Source organism: Mixophyes fleayi, chromosome 4, assembly GCF_038048845.1.
Source record: "Mixophyes fleayi isolate aMixFle1 chromosome 4, aMixFle1.hap1, whole genome shotgun sequence".
NCBI lineage: Eukaryota > Metazoa > Chordata > Amphibia > Anura > Limnodynastidae > Mixophyes > Mixophyes fleayi.
In genome coordinates, this window is record NC_134405.1 from 216,301,489 (window position 1) to 216,316,780 (window position 15,292).

The 15,292-nt window shown below is 43.3% G+C and overlaps 1 protein-coding gene across 1 annotated transcript in view; it reads left to right on the forward strand.

Annotated features, from left to right (window-relative positions):
- The window catches only part of LOC142150794 (dynein axonemal heavy chain 3-like), a 947,133-nt gene that overhangs the window by 664,248 nt on the left and 267,593 nt on the right, over positions 1 to 15,292 (forward strand). Inside the window, 2 exon segments of the mRNA XM_075205980.1 lie at positions 126 to 317; positions 7,630 to 7,763. Of these exon segments, the coding sequence (XP_075062081.1) occupies positions 126 to 317; positions 7,630 to 7,763 (326 nt within the window).

A 15,292-nucleotide genomic window follows, 5' to 3' on the forward strand; every position in this document is an offset into this window, starting at 1 on the left:
AATCATGATCTAGTAGAGGACGTACATTTCAGTTTGTTATTCTTTATGAAATCTGTCACAGTAGCCATTTCATAAACTGTGAATTTTACTGATTTCTGCCATATCTACTGCAATATCTTTCATAGATGTGTCAGCTTCTGCCCAGCAATGAAGCACAGACTGAAAGTTTGCCGTCTAACTTGTACAGTAAGTTTAAGGATCGCATCAGAAGAAACCTACACATCGTACTAGCATTTAGTCCAACAGGAGAAGCCTTCCGTGACCATCTTCGTCACTACTCATCTCTGGTGAACTGCTGTACTATCGACTGGTTTCAGGTGACACATAGCATTGTCAACATTTTGCTGGTCTCTCATGTGTAGTATAGCACCACCTTTTATTCTTTGCCCCGGCCTTATGGCTGGGCGAGAATTTTTTTATAATAGCCCAGCTGTGACGCTGGGGCCGTAACCACTCGGCACTTTTTTATTTTTTATTTATTTTTTATTTATTAAACTTCTTGTTTGTCACTTTCGCTTTTATGTTGATTGCTTCACGGATTTTTAGGGGTGCGGGTAGGCCCTAAGATCTAGGGGGGCTGTGTGGCCTTTTGGTTCCTGCCCCCCTGAACCACATTGTTTGCTCATCCTTCTGGGGGTGAGCCAGTTGTCGAGCCCTGGGTGAAGCCTCGGTGGATCCCAGGGCTGAAAGGAACCCCCTAGCCTTGCAGCGAAGGGGGTCTGAAGACCCTTGCCCCCTAAGGTCCATTAGGATCTTGGGGTTGGGGACTAGGGCCTACCCTTTTTTGAGGAGGGCCAAGAACCGCGCCCTAGTACACATTTTTTAAGTTTCACACTTTTTCCGTTTATTACGGCACGAAAGCACTGTTTCCGGGCTTTCAATAAAAAAAATGTGTAGTATAGCACCTATGATTCCTAATCTACCTTCTAAAGAATGATAAAACTCAAGAGTAGAACATTTATCAACCTGAGGTGTCCACAAAGTATCTGGGACCATAGTTATGGCAGGTCCAGCAGATATAATGATTATTAGTAATGAAAGAGAAAAGAACTTGCAGCTGATGTCTTTTAAATGAGGCTCTTGAAGTAACACTGTGTTGACAGTAGACTAGGGTATGAGTGAGTGGGGGAGGCCCTTTTGAATCTTTGCTGTACAAGTTTTAATTGGAAGTAGGAAGGTGGCAAGAGACAACTAGGGTATATGCTCTAGTGTAGGCACTAGGGTGGATCTATTGCAGAGCTCACTCTTAGAAGGTTTAAGTTTTATAGATCCCTAGGGCAGTATGCAATGTGGTCCAAAGACAGTGAAAAAAAAATGATTAGAGCTGGGACTTCTACTCATTCTGCTGTGCGGTGCGTTCAGGTCTGGACTTGGCATGTTTACAGGCAAAATCTGTGTGATAACAGGAACAAGGTGTTAGGAACTCCCAAGCCAGTACAGTGAAACTCGGGGACTACTCTGAAGGCCTGGTGTTCGCTGGAGCCCCTAGTGGTGGGGACAGACTGGGCTGCGGGCCGACCGAGGGTCGAGTAACGTATACTGGCTTAAAAGAGTACCCAGGAGTGGAGTGATTGGCGGGCTGCAGTTAAGCAGAATCCTAGGTCAAAGGGTCACAAGCACAGATGCAAAATCCAGAGACAAGCGAAGGGTAAGACACACAGGCAGAGAAGCAAAATCCGAAATCCAGGCAAAAGGTCGAGGTCAGAAGAGAAGGGTCACAGGTCCAAGAACAAGCAGGGGTCAAAACACGGGTAGTCAAATCCAAGGTAGCAAGAACCAAACGGATAGCACAAGCAGGCAGCAGGACTGAGGACAGAACGCTATAACCGGCAGTGAGGCTGCAGACCTCACTGCCTTAAATGTACAGGTGAGCCAATCAGAGTCTAGCTCTGCAAATACTTCCAGGAGCTGACTAATAAATTAATTATAGCCTAATAGCCTGCGGGCTATTAGATTCCTCTGCGCACGCGCCCAGCTGTCCCCTGTTGCTGGGACGCGGCGCTACACTGCTGGGCGTCCGGCCGTTGCCTCAGCAACGGTCGGGAGTTAGAGGAAAGTGACGTCCCGGTCGTCATGGTGACGGCCGGGACGCTGGGGCAGGCAGGAAGCGAGCCGCGGCGGCTGTGAGTACCGCCGCGGCTCGTGACAGTACCCCCCCTTGAGGAGGGGTTAAGGAACCCCGACATCCAGGCTTAGTGGGAAACTTCCTAAAAAATTCTTTAATGAGTCTTCCAGCGTGCAGACGTCTCTGTCGTATCCAAGAACGCTCCTCAGGGCCATAACCCTTCCAAAGTACGAGGAATTGAACTTGACCTTGAACCCTCCTTGAGTCAAGGATTCTTTCAATAGCATATTCGTGGTCTCCGTTCACCATCAGAGGCCTGGGCCTGTTAAAGAGAGACTGATTAAACTTGCTGGGAGCAGAGACTTTCTTCAAAAGCGAACAATGAAAAGTCGCAGGTATTTTTAAGGAAGTGGGTAGTTTTAATCTAAATGCCACTGGATTAATTTTCCTCTCAATTGGAAACGGTCCAATGTATTGGGGCCCCAGCTTCCTACAAGGTTGCCGCAACTTGATGTTCCGTGTGGATAACCAAACATGATCCCCCACTTTCAATGAACAGGGTCTACGGTGACGGTCAGCGAAGATCTTGGATTTTCGGGAAGCTTGACCTAGTGCAGCGTGCACCTTTTTTCAGACGGACCTTAGCCTGGCCGTAAAAGCAGGCGTTCCGGAATCCCCACAGGGAACAGTAGTAGAGAATGAGTTGGATTTTGGGTGAAACCCGAAGTTGCAGAAAAACGGGGATGTATGAATAGTGGAATGGCAAGAATTATTGTACGCGAATTCTGCCCAGGGCAAAAGAGAGGACCAATTATTGTGGAATTTAGACACATAAATGCGCAAAAACTGTTCCAGAGCTTGGTTCGTCCTCTCTGTCTGTCCATTCGACTGGGGATGATATGCTGAGGACAAACTGATAGAGATCCCGATGGACTTACAAAAGGCTTTCCAAAACCGGGCAATAAACTGGGATCCTCGATCCGATACGATACGATACGATATCTTCAGGAGTCCCATGAAGACGAAAAATATGCGTCAAAAACAAGGTGGCCAGGGTCCTGGCATCCGGTAACTTGGGCAAAGATATAAAATGTGCCATCTTACTGAACCGATCGACAACTACCAGGAAGGTGTTATGTCCTGCGGATACTGGTAGGTCGACAATGAAATCCATCGACAAATGGGTCCAAGGCCTGCTCAGCGCCGGCAAGGGTAACAATAGCCCAGAAGGACGGTTCCTATCGGTTTTGTTTTTAGCACACTCAGGACAAGCCCGAACATAATTCTCCACATCATCTGACAAAGTGGGCCACCACAACCAACGAGAAAGAACCTCAATAGTCCTACGGATTCCCGGATGGCCAGCAGAGCGGTTGTTGTGGCCTTCAATGAGAACGGATTTCCTTAAATGGACTAAGACAAATAATTTGTTGACCGGTGTCTGAACTGGAGCGATTCTCTGGAAGCGCCGGATAGTTGCTCCTAGATCCTGGGTGAGTCCGAGATGAACAGTAGTTGTAGGAACAATAGGCAACGGGTCAGGAGACTGAGGATGATGGGCCAAAAAACTTCAAGACAAGGAATCGGTATTTTTAGAACCTGGACGGAATGTAATAATGAAGTTAAATCTGGTGAAAAATAAGGGCCCAGCGGGCCTGCCTGGGATTCAGGGTTTTAGCGGTCTGGATGTATTGGAGGTTTTTATGGTCCGTGAAGATGGTGATGGTATGAGTAGCTCCCTCTAACCAATGTCGCCATTCCTCCAGTGCCAACTTAATGGCCAACAATTCACGATTGCCGACATCATAGTTACATTCGGCAGATAAAAAATTTTTAGAAAAAAATGCACAAGGATGTAATTTTTTGCTCCTTGGGTCTTTCTGAGAAAGGATGGCGCCAGCACCGATATCAGAAGCATCCACCTCTACAATGAACGGAAGTTCCGGATCAGGATGTCTCAGAACTGGAGCAGAAATGAAAGCAGCTTTGAGTGCCGAGAAACTCGCCAATGCCTCCGAAGGCCACTTTGCTCGGTTAGCTCCCTTTCGAGTGAGGGCAGTGATAGGAGCCACTAATGAGGAAAGAGAATCAATAAACCTACGGTAATAATTTGTGAATCCGAGGAACCTCTGGATCGCCTTCAGATTAGTAGGGAGGACCCAATCCTGGATTGCTCGGACTTTGGCAGGGTCCATTGCGAATCCTGATGAGGAGATGATATATCCCAGGAATGACACAGTGGCCACCTCAAATTCGCATTTCTCCCTTTTTGCATAAAGGTGATGTTCCCGTAATTTCAGCAGAACTTGGCGAACATGCTGACGGTGCTGAAGTAAAGACTCAGAGTAGATTAAAATATCATCCAGATACACAACTACTGTTTTACCCAGGAACTCTCGTAAAACGTCGTTGATCAGGTCCTGGAAAACCGCCGGAGCGTTGCATAACCCGAATGGCATCACGAGATATTCATAATGTCCCGACTGGGTATTGAAAGCAGTCTTCCATTCATCCCCTTTCTTGATTCGAATAAGATTATAAGCCCCTCTGAGGTCAATCTTCGAAAATATAGTGGCAGATTTTAATTGATTAAACAACACCGAAATTAACGGTAACGGGTACATATTCTTAATAGTGATGTTATTCAGTCCACGGTAATCAATGCATGGTCTAAGACTGCCATCTTTTTTTGACACGAAAAAGCAACCTGCGCCTACGGGAGATTTAGAAGGACGTATGAATCCTTTTTTCAGGTTTTCCTCCACGTAAGGCTCCATGGCCTGAGTCTCTGGAATGGACAAGGAGTAAAACCGCCCTTTGGGCAACTTGGAACCCGGGACTAAATCAATGGCGCAGTCATATTCTCGATGTGGTGGAAGGGAATCAGCTTTCCTTTTGCAGAACACATCAGAGAAGTCCTGGTAGGGTACCGGCAACAAGTCTGGACTAGGCTGTAGGATTCTAAGCGGCAGGGTCAAGCAAGACGTGGAACACTCGGGACTCCAACGAGTAATCTCTCCACTTTTCCAGTCAATAAGGAGATTATGACTGCTAAGCCAGGGATACCCCAATATCAAAGGAGCAGAGGGACAACTAATAAGATAGAAGGAGAGCTCCTCCGTATGGAGGACTCCTACAGACAACCGAACCATTGGAGTCCTAGCGAGAATCCTTCCCCCAGGCAAGGGGTGACCATCCAAACCGCATGTGGTGATGCTTGATCCTAACTTGATATGCGGAATATCAAGCGTCTGAGCCAAATGTATATCCAGGAAATTACCAGCCGCACCACTGTCAAGAAAAGCTTTCAGGTCCATGGATCTCCCACGGAAAATTAGACGTCCAGGGACTAATAAAGAATTTTCTGAAGAAGTAATCTGAAGACCCAAGCGCACCTCTTCACCTGCACTTAGGCTTTGGAGTTTCACGGCTTGTTGGGACATGAGCGAACTAAGTGGCCTGGTTGACCACAATACATACACAGGCCTAGTGAGCGTCTTCTGGAGCGTTCCTCCGGAGGCAAGCGGTAAGCACCCAACTGCATGGGTTCAGAGGAATCGGGCAAAGTGTTATCGAAGCTAGTGAACATGTCCATAGGAGCAGAGGACTCCCGTTCAACCTTACTCTCTCTGATCCGACGATTTATTTTTATAACAAGTTGCATCAAGTTCTCCAGCGTGTCGGATATCGGATACTGGACTAAGGGATCCTTAATCTGATCGGTAAGTCCTAAGCGAAATTGACTTCGCAATGCTGGGTCGTTCCAGGCACTATCAGTGGACCATCGCCGAAATTCCGCACAATACTCCTCCGCTGAGCGACGTACTTGCCTTAGCGTTCGGAGATGGGCCTCAGCTGAGGCTACCCTGTCCGGGTCATCGTGCAATAACCCCAGAGCTTGGAAAAAGGCATCCACTGACTGCAAGGCTGGGCTTGTTGAAGGCAAGGAGAAGGCCCAAGACTGAGGGTCACCCTGGAGTAAAGAGATGATGATCCCTACCCTTTGTTGTTCTGAACCAGAGGAACGTGGTTTCAAACGAAAGTACAACTTGCAGCTCTCTTTGAAATTACGGAAGGCTGGCCTGCTTCCAGAGAATCGGTCAGGCAAATTCATCTTAGGCTCCGGTGTGACACCAGCGGGAACTTGCTGGAGCTGCAGGTCTCTAGAAGCCCCTTCTTGGACTACCAGGCGCTGGGATAAATTCTGCACCACTTGGGAAATCGCCTGTATCTGGTTGGCCAGAATCTGGGCTGGAGACAGAGTCGACTCCTCGCTGTCCATGGCCGAATGATACCAATCTTCCTAGGCCGGTTATAATGTTAGGAACTCCCAAGCCAGTACAGTGAAACTCGGGGACTACTCTGAAGGCCCGGTGTTCACTGGAGTCCCTAGTGGTGGGGACAGACTGGGCTGCGGGCCGACCGAGGGTCGAGTAACGTATACTGGCTTAAAGGAGTACCCAGGAGTGGAGTGATTGGCGGGCTGCAGTTAAGCAGAATCCTAGGTCAAAGGGTCACAAGCACAGATGCAAAATCCAGAGACAAGCGAAGGGTCAGACACACAGGTAGAGAAGCAAAATTCGAAATCCAGGCAAAAGGTCGAGGTCAGAAGAGAAGGGTCACAGGTCCAAGAACAAGCAGGGGTCAAAACACGGGTAGTCATATCCAAGGTAGCAAGAACCAAACGGATAGCACAAGCAGGCAGCAGGACTGAGGACAGAACGCTATAACCGGCAGTGAGGCTGCAGACCTCACTGCCTTAAATGTACAGGTGAGCCAATCAGAGTCTAGCTCTGCAAATACTTCCAGGAGCTGACTAATAAATTAATTATAGCCTAATAGCCTGCGGGCTATTAGATTCCTCTGCGCACGCGCCCAGCTGTCCCCTGTTGCTGGGACGCGGCGCTACACTGCTGGGCGTCCGGCCGTTGCCTCAGCAACGGTCGGGAGTTAGAGGAAAGTGACATCCCGGTCGTCATGGTGACGGCCGGGACGCTGGGGCAGGCAGGAAGCGAGCCGCGGCGGCTGTGAGTACCGCCGCGGCTCGTGACACAAGGTGAATATTTTATGGAACAGTTTTGAAAGTTAATTTAATCTAAGAGTGCTGTCAACCCTGAAAGAGAGTCATATGTAATAGTGCTGAGGATCAAGAACTGTATGTCTTGTGAGGATGGGCATACCAAAGAGAATACTGTCAAGTGCTGAAAGCTGCAGATGGGCAAGGGTAGGATAAGAATGTAAGTGTAGACCTTTTTAATATATTGGTAGTTTGTAAGACACTCCAGGGAGTCTGTAAGGGCTTCAGTAGATGAAGATGTTGGAAGGAGGTGGGAGTTTAATAGCAGGAGCAATTAACTGTCTCCTAGCAGCGGTCTGGGTTACAGGGCGAAAAGTCAGTGAGCATTTCTCTGTGTGGTCTTCCATGTATGTATTTTCAGTTTTTGCATTTAATGTTCACTTGTTAGCAAACATGCATGCACACATTTCTTATTAAGTGCAAAATTACTTGAGTGTTCCTTTCCTAACTTTTTTTCAAAATATCAAAAACTTTTTTTCTCTAACAGGCATGGCCTGAAGATGCTCTTGAGAAGGTGGCAAATCATTTTCTTGATGATGTGGAAATGTCACAGGAAATCAGAAATGAAGCTGTGTTCATGTGTCAGCACTTCCATCAAAGTGTTGTAGCACTCTCTGAAAGGTATTTAATTAAAGTTGCAGCAGGAGTGTTTACCAGAACATATTAAACTAACGTTTACTGCCAAGCATGCATGGTCTAATGATTGGAGCCTGAAAGCAAAGTTCTCTGGTAGCAGGGAAAATATTATGTATCATGTAAATGCAGGTTTAAGATTAATCAAAGGAAAAATATATGAAATATATGTTATACTGTTCAAATTACTTAAACTTTAATGTCAGTGCATTTTTATTTTACTTTGCAATTTACATGGCGACTTAAAAAAAATATATATGAACTTATTATTCATTTATTTTTCTATAAGTGTTCTGTAAAACACATGGCCATATGGTTTACTCTACCTATTTACATTTAGTAAGATAAAGATGAAAATATTGATATTGTCACTTTAGTTGACAGCAAAGCTTGATTGCCTAACAAAGTAGAGACAGAATCAATAACAACAGCAGGTTTTCAGTATACTGTGTGGCAAGGTTTTATGGTCATCTGTTGGCTGTCAGTAGCTCCATTTTCTATTCTACACTGAACAGTGCAGCTCAACACAACCCAGGAATCTGTAAATGCTGGCTGATACCACCTCTGATGAATCTGTAGAGTAGTGATTTCAGTGTTATTAATGGGAATTAAAGGGAGGTACACTGGAAGTTACCTTCATTTTTGCAGTCTCTTCTAAAATAGCCTACATTGCAAAGAAAATTAATTTTTGGAAGGGTGAACTGAATGAGCTTTGTAAATTAATCTAATCACAAGCCAATGGTCTTCATAATGTTCTCCATCCACCAGGCAATGAGGCCTGTATTGTATATTGGTATCCAGATTATGCAATTAAAATTTTACACACGGAACTAGAGAATTACACACGGAACTAGAGAGCTTCATTGTACACTAGCCACCACACAATGGCTTTAGTACTGTTTACTCTGTGCCAGAGGAAGTGTTGTGTATTGTATGCTCATTACAGGAATAATGTCCTGATATAGTGTGTGGGAGCACTGTTAGGACAGAAACACTGGCAAAATCATTGATGGACTGTATGTAAGTCCCAGGTTTCTGACCTTAATGACTCAGGCCCCTAGTGTCTGGGTCCACCATTGGGTAATCTGTAAATAGCAATAGTGGGAATGGTAAGTGGTGCTCACTTGGGGCAAAGGGGTAGATTTTGATTACTTTGTTGAGTGCTAATATAACTTGTCCCTGCACTGGTGGGGGGAGATCAAATTAAGGTGCAAACTGGAAAAAAATAACTGTAGAAGGGTTACTTTTGAGTAAATGTAGAGAATGATAGTGAAATGGGATATACTGTTATATATATACTATTCACTAGTCAGCTAGCTTTGTAATGTACACTAGCCACTAGGCAATGGATATATTATATATCAGTCTCCAGGCTATGAAACTAATCATTATTAGTGTAATTAGTTTGTAAGATGCCAAAGTATTACACAAAACTGGATAACCGAGGAAATGGAAGTCAGATCAGTTAAGGGATGAGGAAATTAAAATTATATTTTAGGTATAATAAAAATATGTGCTTTCCATACATCCATGTAAATATTGTACATATTTAATATATCATCATTGAATTATATTACATTTTTATTTTATTTTTTTATTTCTTATCTTTCATTTATTATATTGGACCAAAGAAATTTCATCATAGTTTATCTTGTGAATTCTGTTATTTTCTAATTAAGAATCTCAATGTAATGCAGCAAATTTTTCATACAATGGACATGGTCAAAATACTGTTTTTGGGCCAGCTCTAATGAATGAAAATATCCCATTTCTCTTCCTTGTATTAATATATCTGTTGCTAAATCTCCAGCTTCAATCTCCCTTGTGTATTTGATTGTCTCTACAAGGCACAGAGGACACTGCCTGCCTAATAACATTCTCATTTTTTCTTTCTTACTCTCCATATCATAATATATAGTCAGGCTGTTAGATATCTTGTGGACAATGACATATTAGATTCTATCATGCTTTTTTTCCCTAATAACACTAGGAGCTAGATTTACTAAAGGACCAACTGCCAGCTTCCCGTCGATTTTTAAACCGCCGGATTTACTAAAGCCCAAACCGCCATTAAAATGGCTAGAATTGACATTTTACAAAGCCACCACTTTACAAATCGCCATCCCGATTTTGACAATGATTAACATACAAACCGCTGGATTTATTAAGCTGGGGTGTGCAAAACCACCATCCAAATGCCAAAATAAAAGAGATGTTTGTGATAGGTGAGATTGCTCAAACTGCATGCTGTTAATCTGGCCATTCAGAACCCAAGGGAAAGCACCATTGACAATTAAATTATTGGGGAAATCATTATTTGTTTATTAAAGGGCAAAATTGATTTAAAATTAACTTATGGACCAAAAAATGTTTTTCTTTAATTTAAGGGGACACTATTATTGCATTACATTATGGGGGAAATGTGCATATATAATAATAATAACTGACTTTTAATGGTGGATATAATTTTTTATGTTGCACAATTTGACATTACATAGTGCCCGAATAATTTTTTTTATCCCCTTATTATTATGAAAATTAAAATTTGCCCCATAAGTTCATTTTAAAATAATTTTACACCTTAACCAATAAATATTGATTGCCCCAATAATTTAAATGTCAATGTTGCTTCCTCTTACATTATATAGACAAAAGTATTTGGCCACATCTGTTAATTATTGAATTGAGCTGTTTCAATTAGACCCAGTGCCAGAGGTGTATAAAATCAAGCACCTAGCCATACAGTCTGCATTTGCAAACATTTGTGATACAAAATAGGTCATTCTGAAGAGCTCAGTGACTTCGAGTGGTACTGTGATAGGATGCCACCTTTGCAATAAGATGGTTTGTGAAATTTCATCCCTGATGGATATTCCACGGTCAACTGTAAGTGATATTATTAGAAAGTGGAAGTGTTTAGGAATAACAGCAATTCAGCCATGAAGCGGAAGACCATGTAGAATCACAGAGTAGGGTCAACGACTGCTAAGGCACATGGTGCATAAAAGTCGCCAGCAGTCTACTGATTCCATCGCTGAAGAGTTGCAAATTTCCACTTGCATTAATGTAAGCACAAAAACTGTGCGGCTGGAGCTTAATGGAATGGGTATCCAAGCAGCTGCTTGTAAGCCTCACATCCCCAAGACCTATGGCAAGCATCGGAGTGGTGTAAAGCACACCGACACTGGACTGTGCAGCAGTAGAAACGTGTTCTGTGGAGTGACGAATCACGCTTCTCTCTTTGGCAGTCATATGGGTGAGTCTGGGTTTGGTGGGTGCCGGGAGAACGTTACCTGCCTGACTGCATTATGCCGGCTGTGAAGATTGGAGGAGGAGGGATAATGGTATGGGTCTGTTTTTGAGGGTTTGGGCTAGGCCCCTTATCTCCAGTGAAGGGCAATCTTAATGCTTCAGCATCCCAAGTTATTTTGGACAATACTATGCTTCCAACTTTGTGACAACAGTTTGGGGAAGGCCCTTTTCTTTTCCAACATGAGTGTGTCCCAGTGCACAAAGCAAGGACTACAAAGACATGGTTTGATGAGTTTGGAGTGGAAGAACATGACTGGCCCATACAGAGCCCTGACCTCAACCCCATCGAAAACCTTTGGGATGAACTGGAACAGAGATTATGAGCCAGGCCTTCTCATCCAACATCAGTGCCTGACCTCATAAATGCTCTACAGAATGAATGGGCACAAATTCCCACAGAAACACTCCAAAATGTTGTGGAAATCCTTCCAAGAAGAGTGGAAGCTGTTATCGCTGCAAAATTGGGACCAACTCCTTATGTATTTGAATACAATGTCATTAAAGTCCCTGTTGGTGTAATGGTCAAGCATCCATATACTTTTGTCCATATAGTTTATTTTCTAACAGGCAAAATAACTCTAACAGCATATTTGAGCTATCAAGCCATTCAGAGGCAAGTATTTTAACTGTCTGTCCTGTCTTTTGGATGGCAGTTTTGATGGTGTTTTTAACCAAATTATATCGCAGCCTCAAACTGTCCTATTGCAAATGCGGTGGTGTGGATGACTAAACCGCCGTGTGCTGGTTTAAAACTTTAAATTCCAATCTTAGTAAATCTAGGACTTTGCTTCTATCCCCCTGAGCTGGGGCTTCGAGAAGACGTCTACAGCGAATTAACTAGTTCATAATGACTTCATAAATTCAGTTTAATTACCAATATTGTAAATAAAAACGCTAGTTCAACATTCATTTGAAATACATTCTTCATGCTTATAAGACTAAAAAAATAATTATGGAGTAATACAAGGGCTTTGCAAAGAACATTAATGTATTTCTGTTCGGACCTTCTAGACCAGGCCTGTCCAACCTGCGGCCCTCCAGGTGTTGTGAAACTACAAGTCCCAGCATGCCCTTCCAGCTATCGACTGGTTGTCTACCGGCAAAGCATGCTGGGGCTTGTAGTTTCACAACACTTGGAGGGCCGCAGGTTGGACAGGCCTGTTTTAGACTAACATTCTTACTTTGTACTTTTATTTTGCAATGACATGTACATACATTTTTCTTTATGACATTCATGAGCATAGTATATATTCACATTTTTGTGAACAATGTATTACCTTTTGTTGAACCATGATACCTATTCTTGACTTTTGTGTATATTGCTTACTCCTTATATTTACAATCTGTATTCCCTGTATGAACTGATGCACTTAATAAGAATACTGTGGCAAAACATTTAAGAACATTTAGATCTTAAAACTACAAGTGTATGGAACCCCTCAAATCTTATTTGCGGCTGTTCACCCAAATGCAGCTGCAAATTCATGAATTACAAAGAATTTCGTGAACCACTGACTTTACTCGTCAAATCATTCCTACTCACCGGTCTCAATGGATGAATGTCAATTGCCTCGTCCAGATTGCAAAACTTGGAGAAATGGCTGTGCTCTAAAAATACATACATACTCGCTAACCTTTTATTTCATTTTAATAAGCTCACTCCAAACAACAAAATCTTGTTTTTGCATGGGTTTTGCCCTGACTCGCTCCCATCACCTACCGTTGGTGAGTGCAAATGCCACCACTGTGCCCCACAAACTCAGGACCCTGGTTAAAAGAGGAATACTAGCTGTAATCAAGGCATGTAACGTAATAATGCCGGATTTTGCACTGTGACTCAGCATCTTTGCACATTGTACATGACCTCCTAAGTGTTCACGTGTATATTAAAAGGGTTCTGCTGAGAAAATGTACAATTATGACAAAAAAAATTATTTACAGTTTAATATCTTATGGAATTTGTTGATGATGACTGATGAGTAAAATTATTAAAATAATAAAATAATATAAAAAAATATTGTCCTTACCACACCAAAACTGAGCATCAGCGCTTATAGTCTGGTCTGGTTACAGCTAATATTGGGAGAAAAACAGCACAACCAATACAAGACTGTGACAGACTGAGATGGTCCTACTCTAACAGGGAGACCTGCAGTGTAGAAATATAAATTGCAGCATGCTCTGGCAGTCAGAGCCCATTGCTACCAGTAGTACCACATATTAAAGTGACAAACAAAAACTCCACATGAACCAATTACATTTTTTTTTATATATTTAAAAAAAAAATGCTCTGATTGGTCAGTTGCATATAGACCCAGGACTGGCACTACCACCAGATAACCTAGTTTGTTGCTTATGTTGCCAAGGTTTAGGGGGTGCATAAAACATCGAATGAGTGAGATCATGTCACTCATCCAGTGTTTTCGTTTTCCCAGTGGTGCCCACTCACTGAGCATCGGCCACTTTCATGGAGGAGCAGCAGCTGCCAGTTTTTTACCTGCTCCTTCATCTCCGTGATAGGCTGGGAGTGCTGCGCTGTATTATGGTGTCACAGGCCAGCACCACACTACCATTCTGAGAGGAGCAGAAGATGTCGCTCCCCCGATCTATGACACTATATGGAACAGATAGTTGCATGTAAAAGTAAAAAGTGGGGGCTATTCAAGGACGAGCTGGCAGCTACTGCACCCAGGGTTGCTTGCATTGCCTTTCATTCACTTGACTGATCTACTTGGAGCAAGCCGCTTTTCGGCAAAGAGGTTTTTTATTTTTTTTCAAAGGACTAATAGATGAAAGAATATGAAAAAGAATATGGATAACAAAGAAGATGATGAAGGCCAATATCTATAAGACAGAGTGCAGATGGAAACAAGGCATGCGTAAATCTTGATATTAAAATAATTTGAAATCACTGTTTTGTTTTGGTTTATTTTCACTTATGACATTATTGGTCTCAGTAAGCTTTTACAGCCAGAGGCATGCTAGCACTTGCTATCAGCACAGGGCTATATTTTGGAGGGGTTTTTGTAGTCCAGATCCCCCTAGGAAATCGACCCCCCTTTGTATAAATTGTATCAGCATACTTCACTGCTGCTAAACCCCATGTGTGTTTAGCTGCTTCTAACTAATCAGAGTGGCTTTCCACTGGTCTAGCCAATTTGAGTGAAGCTACTCTGTTTAGTTAGAATGATTGGCTCTAAGCATGTAATTTGCACCCGCCTCCTGTAAGGAGCAGCCATTTAGTCGCTTATGGGATTTTTATTTTAAATCCTTGGAATGCAAGCCTTGAAGACAGAAGGAAACCCTCCATGGATCTATGTAAGAAATAAAAGGGTTAATGAGGGAGTGATGATGAGCAGCAGCAGCACATATCTCGTACCACGGGTTAAGCATCCACAATAGAGATGCCAAAAGCAACCTGGGGCCCCGGTACTGTAAGTTTTGCCCCCCCCCCCCCTCCATAGATGAGCAAGGAAAGGGCTGCGTGCCTGTCCGGGGACTGGGAGCAGCTGACAGCTCTCCCCCCCTAACCTAACCTGGACCCTGCGCCTCGATCAGGCAAATCTGCTGGTGATTCCACCTCTGCATCCTGGCAAATTACGTGAAACGCACTTACTATACTTGGCCTACATTTTAATGCGCCTTTCCTCCTCTATAACTCCTCTCTAAGCGTAGAGAGTAGTAAGTGTAAGAAGAGTCTACATAGGGACTTTCTCTCATGCAATTTTTGTGTGTAAGAGCAGAAGGGAAATGCATATTTTGCAGTATAAAAATTAACTTGCATCCAACTCTACACAAGGCTCTGAATGTCATTTTGCAGTTGCTGCATTGTCACACTATTAATTGCATTAACTAACTGTAAGTGTCATTTACTAACTGTAAAGCCTACATATCTGCATTTGTACAACTGATATAGGTGCATGCCTGTACCTATTTAAATGCAAATGTTGGACGCCATGCATTTTAAGGTATACAGTCCTCAGGGAGTCCTAACAGTGCAGGTTTTCCAGGTCACAAGTGCAATAATTACTACTACATGTGAATATTTTTCAATGTGTCAGTCAGTAATGAATACACCGGTGCTCCAGCAAAGAGATAGGGAAACCATGCCCTGTTAGGGCTCCCTGAGGACAGGATTTGGAATAACCTACATTAGGCCATTCCTTTATCCTTCATTTTAACTTTCCAATTTTTTCTAAAATGTG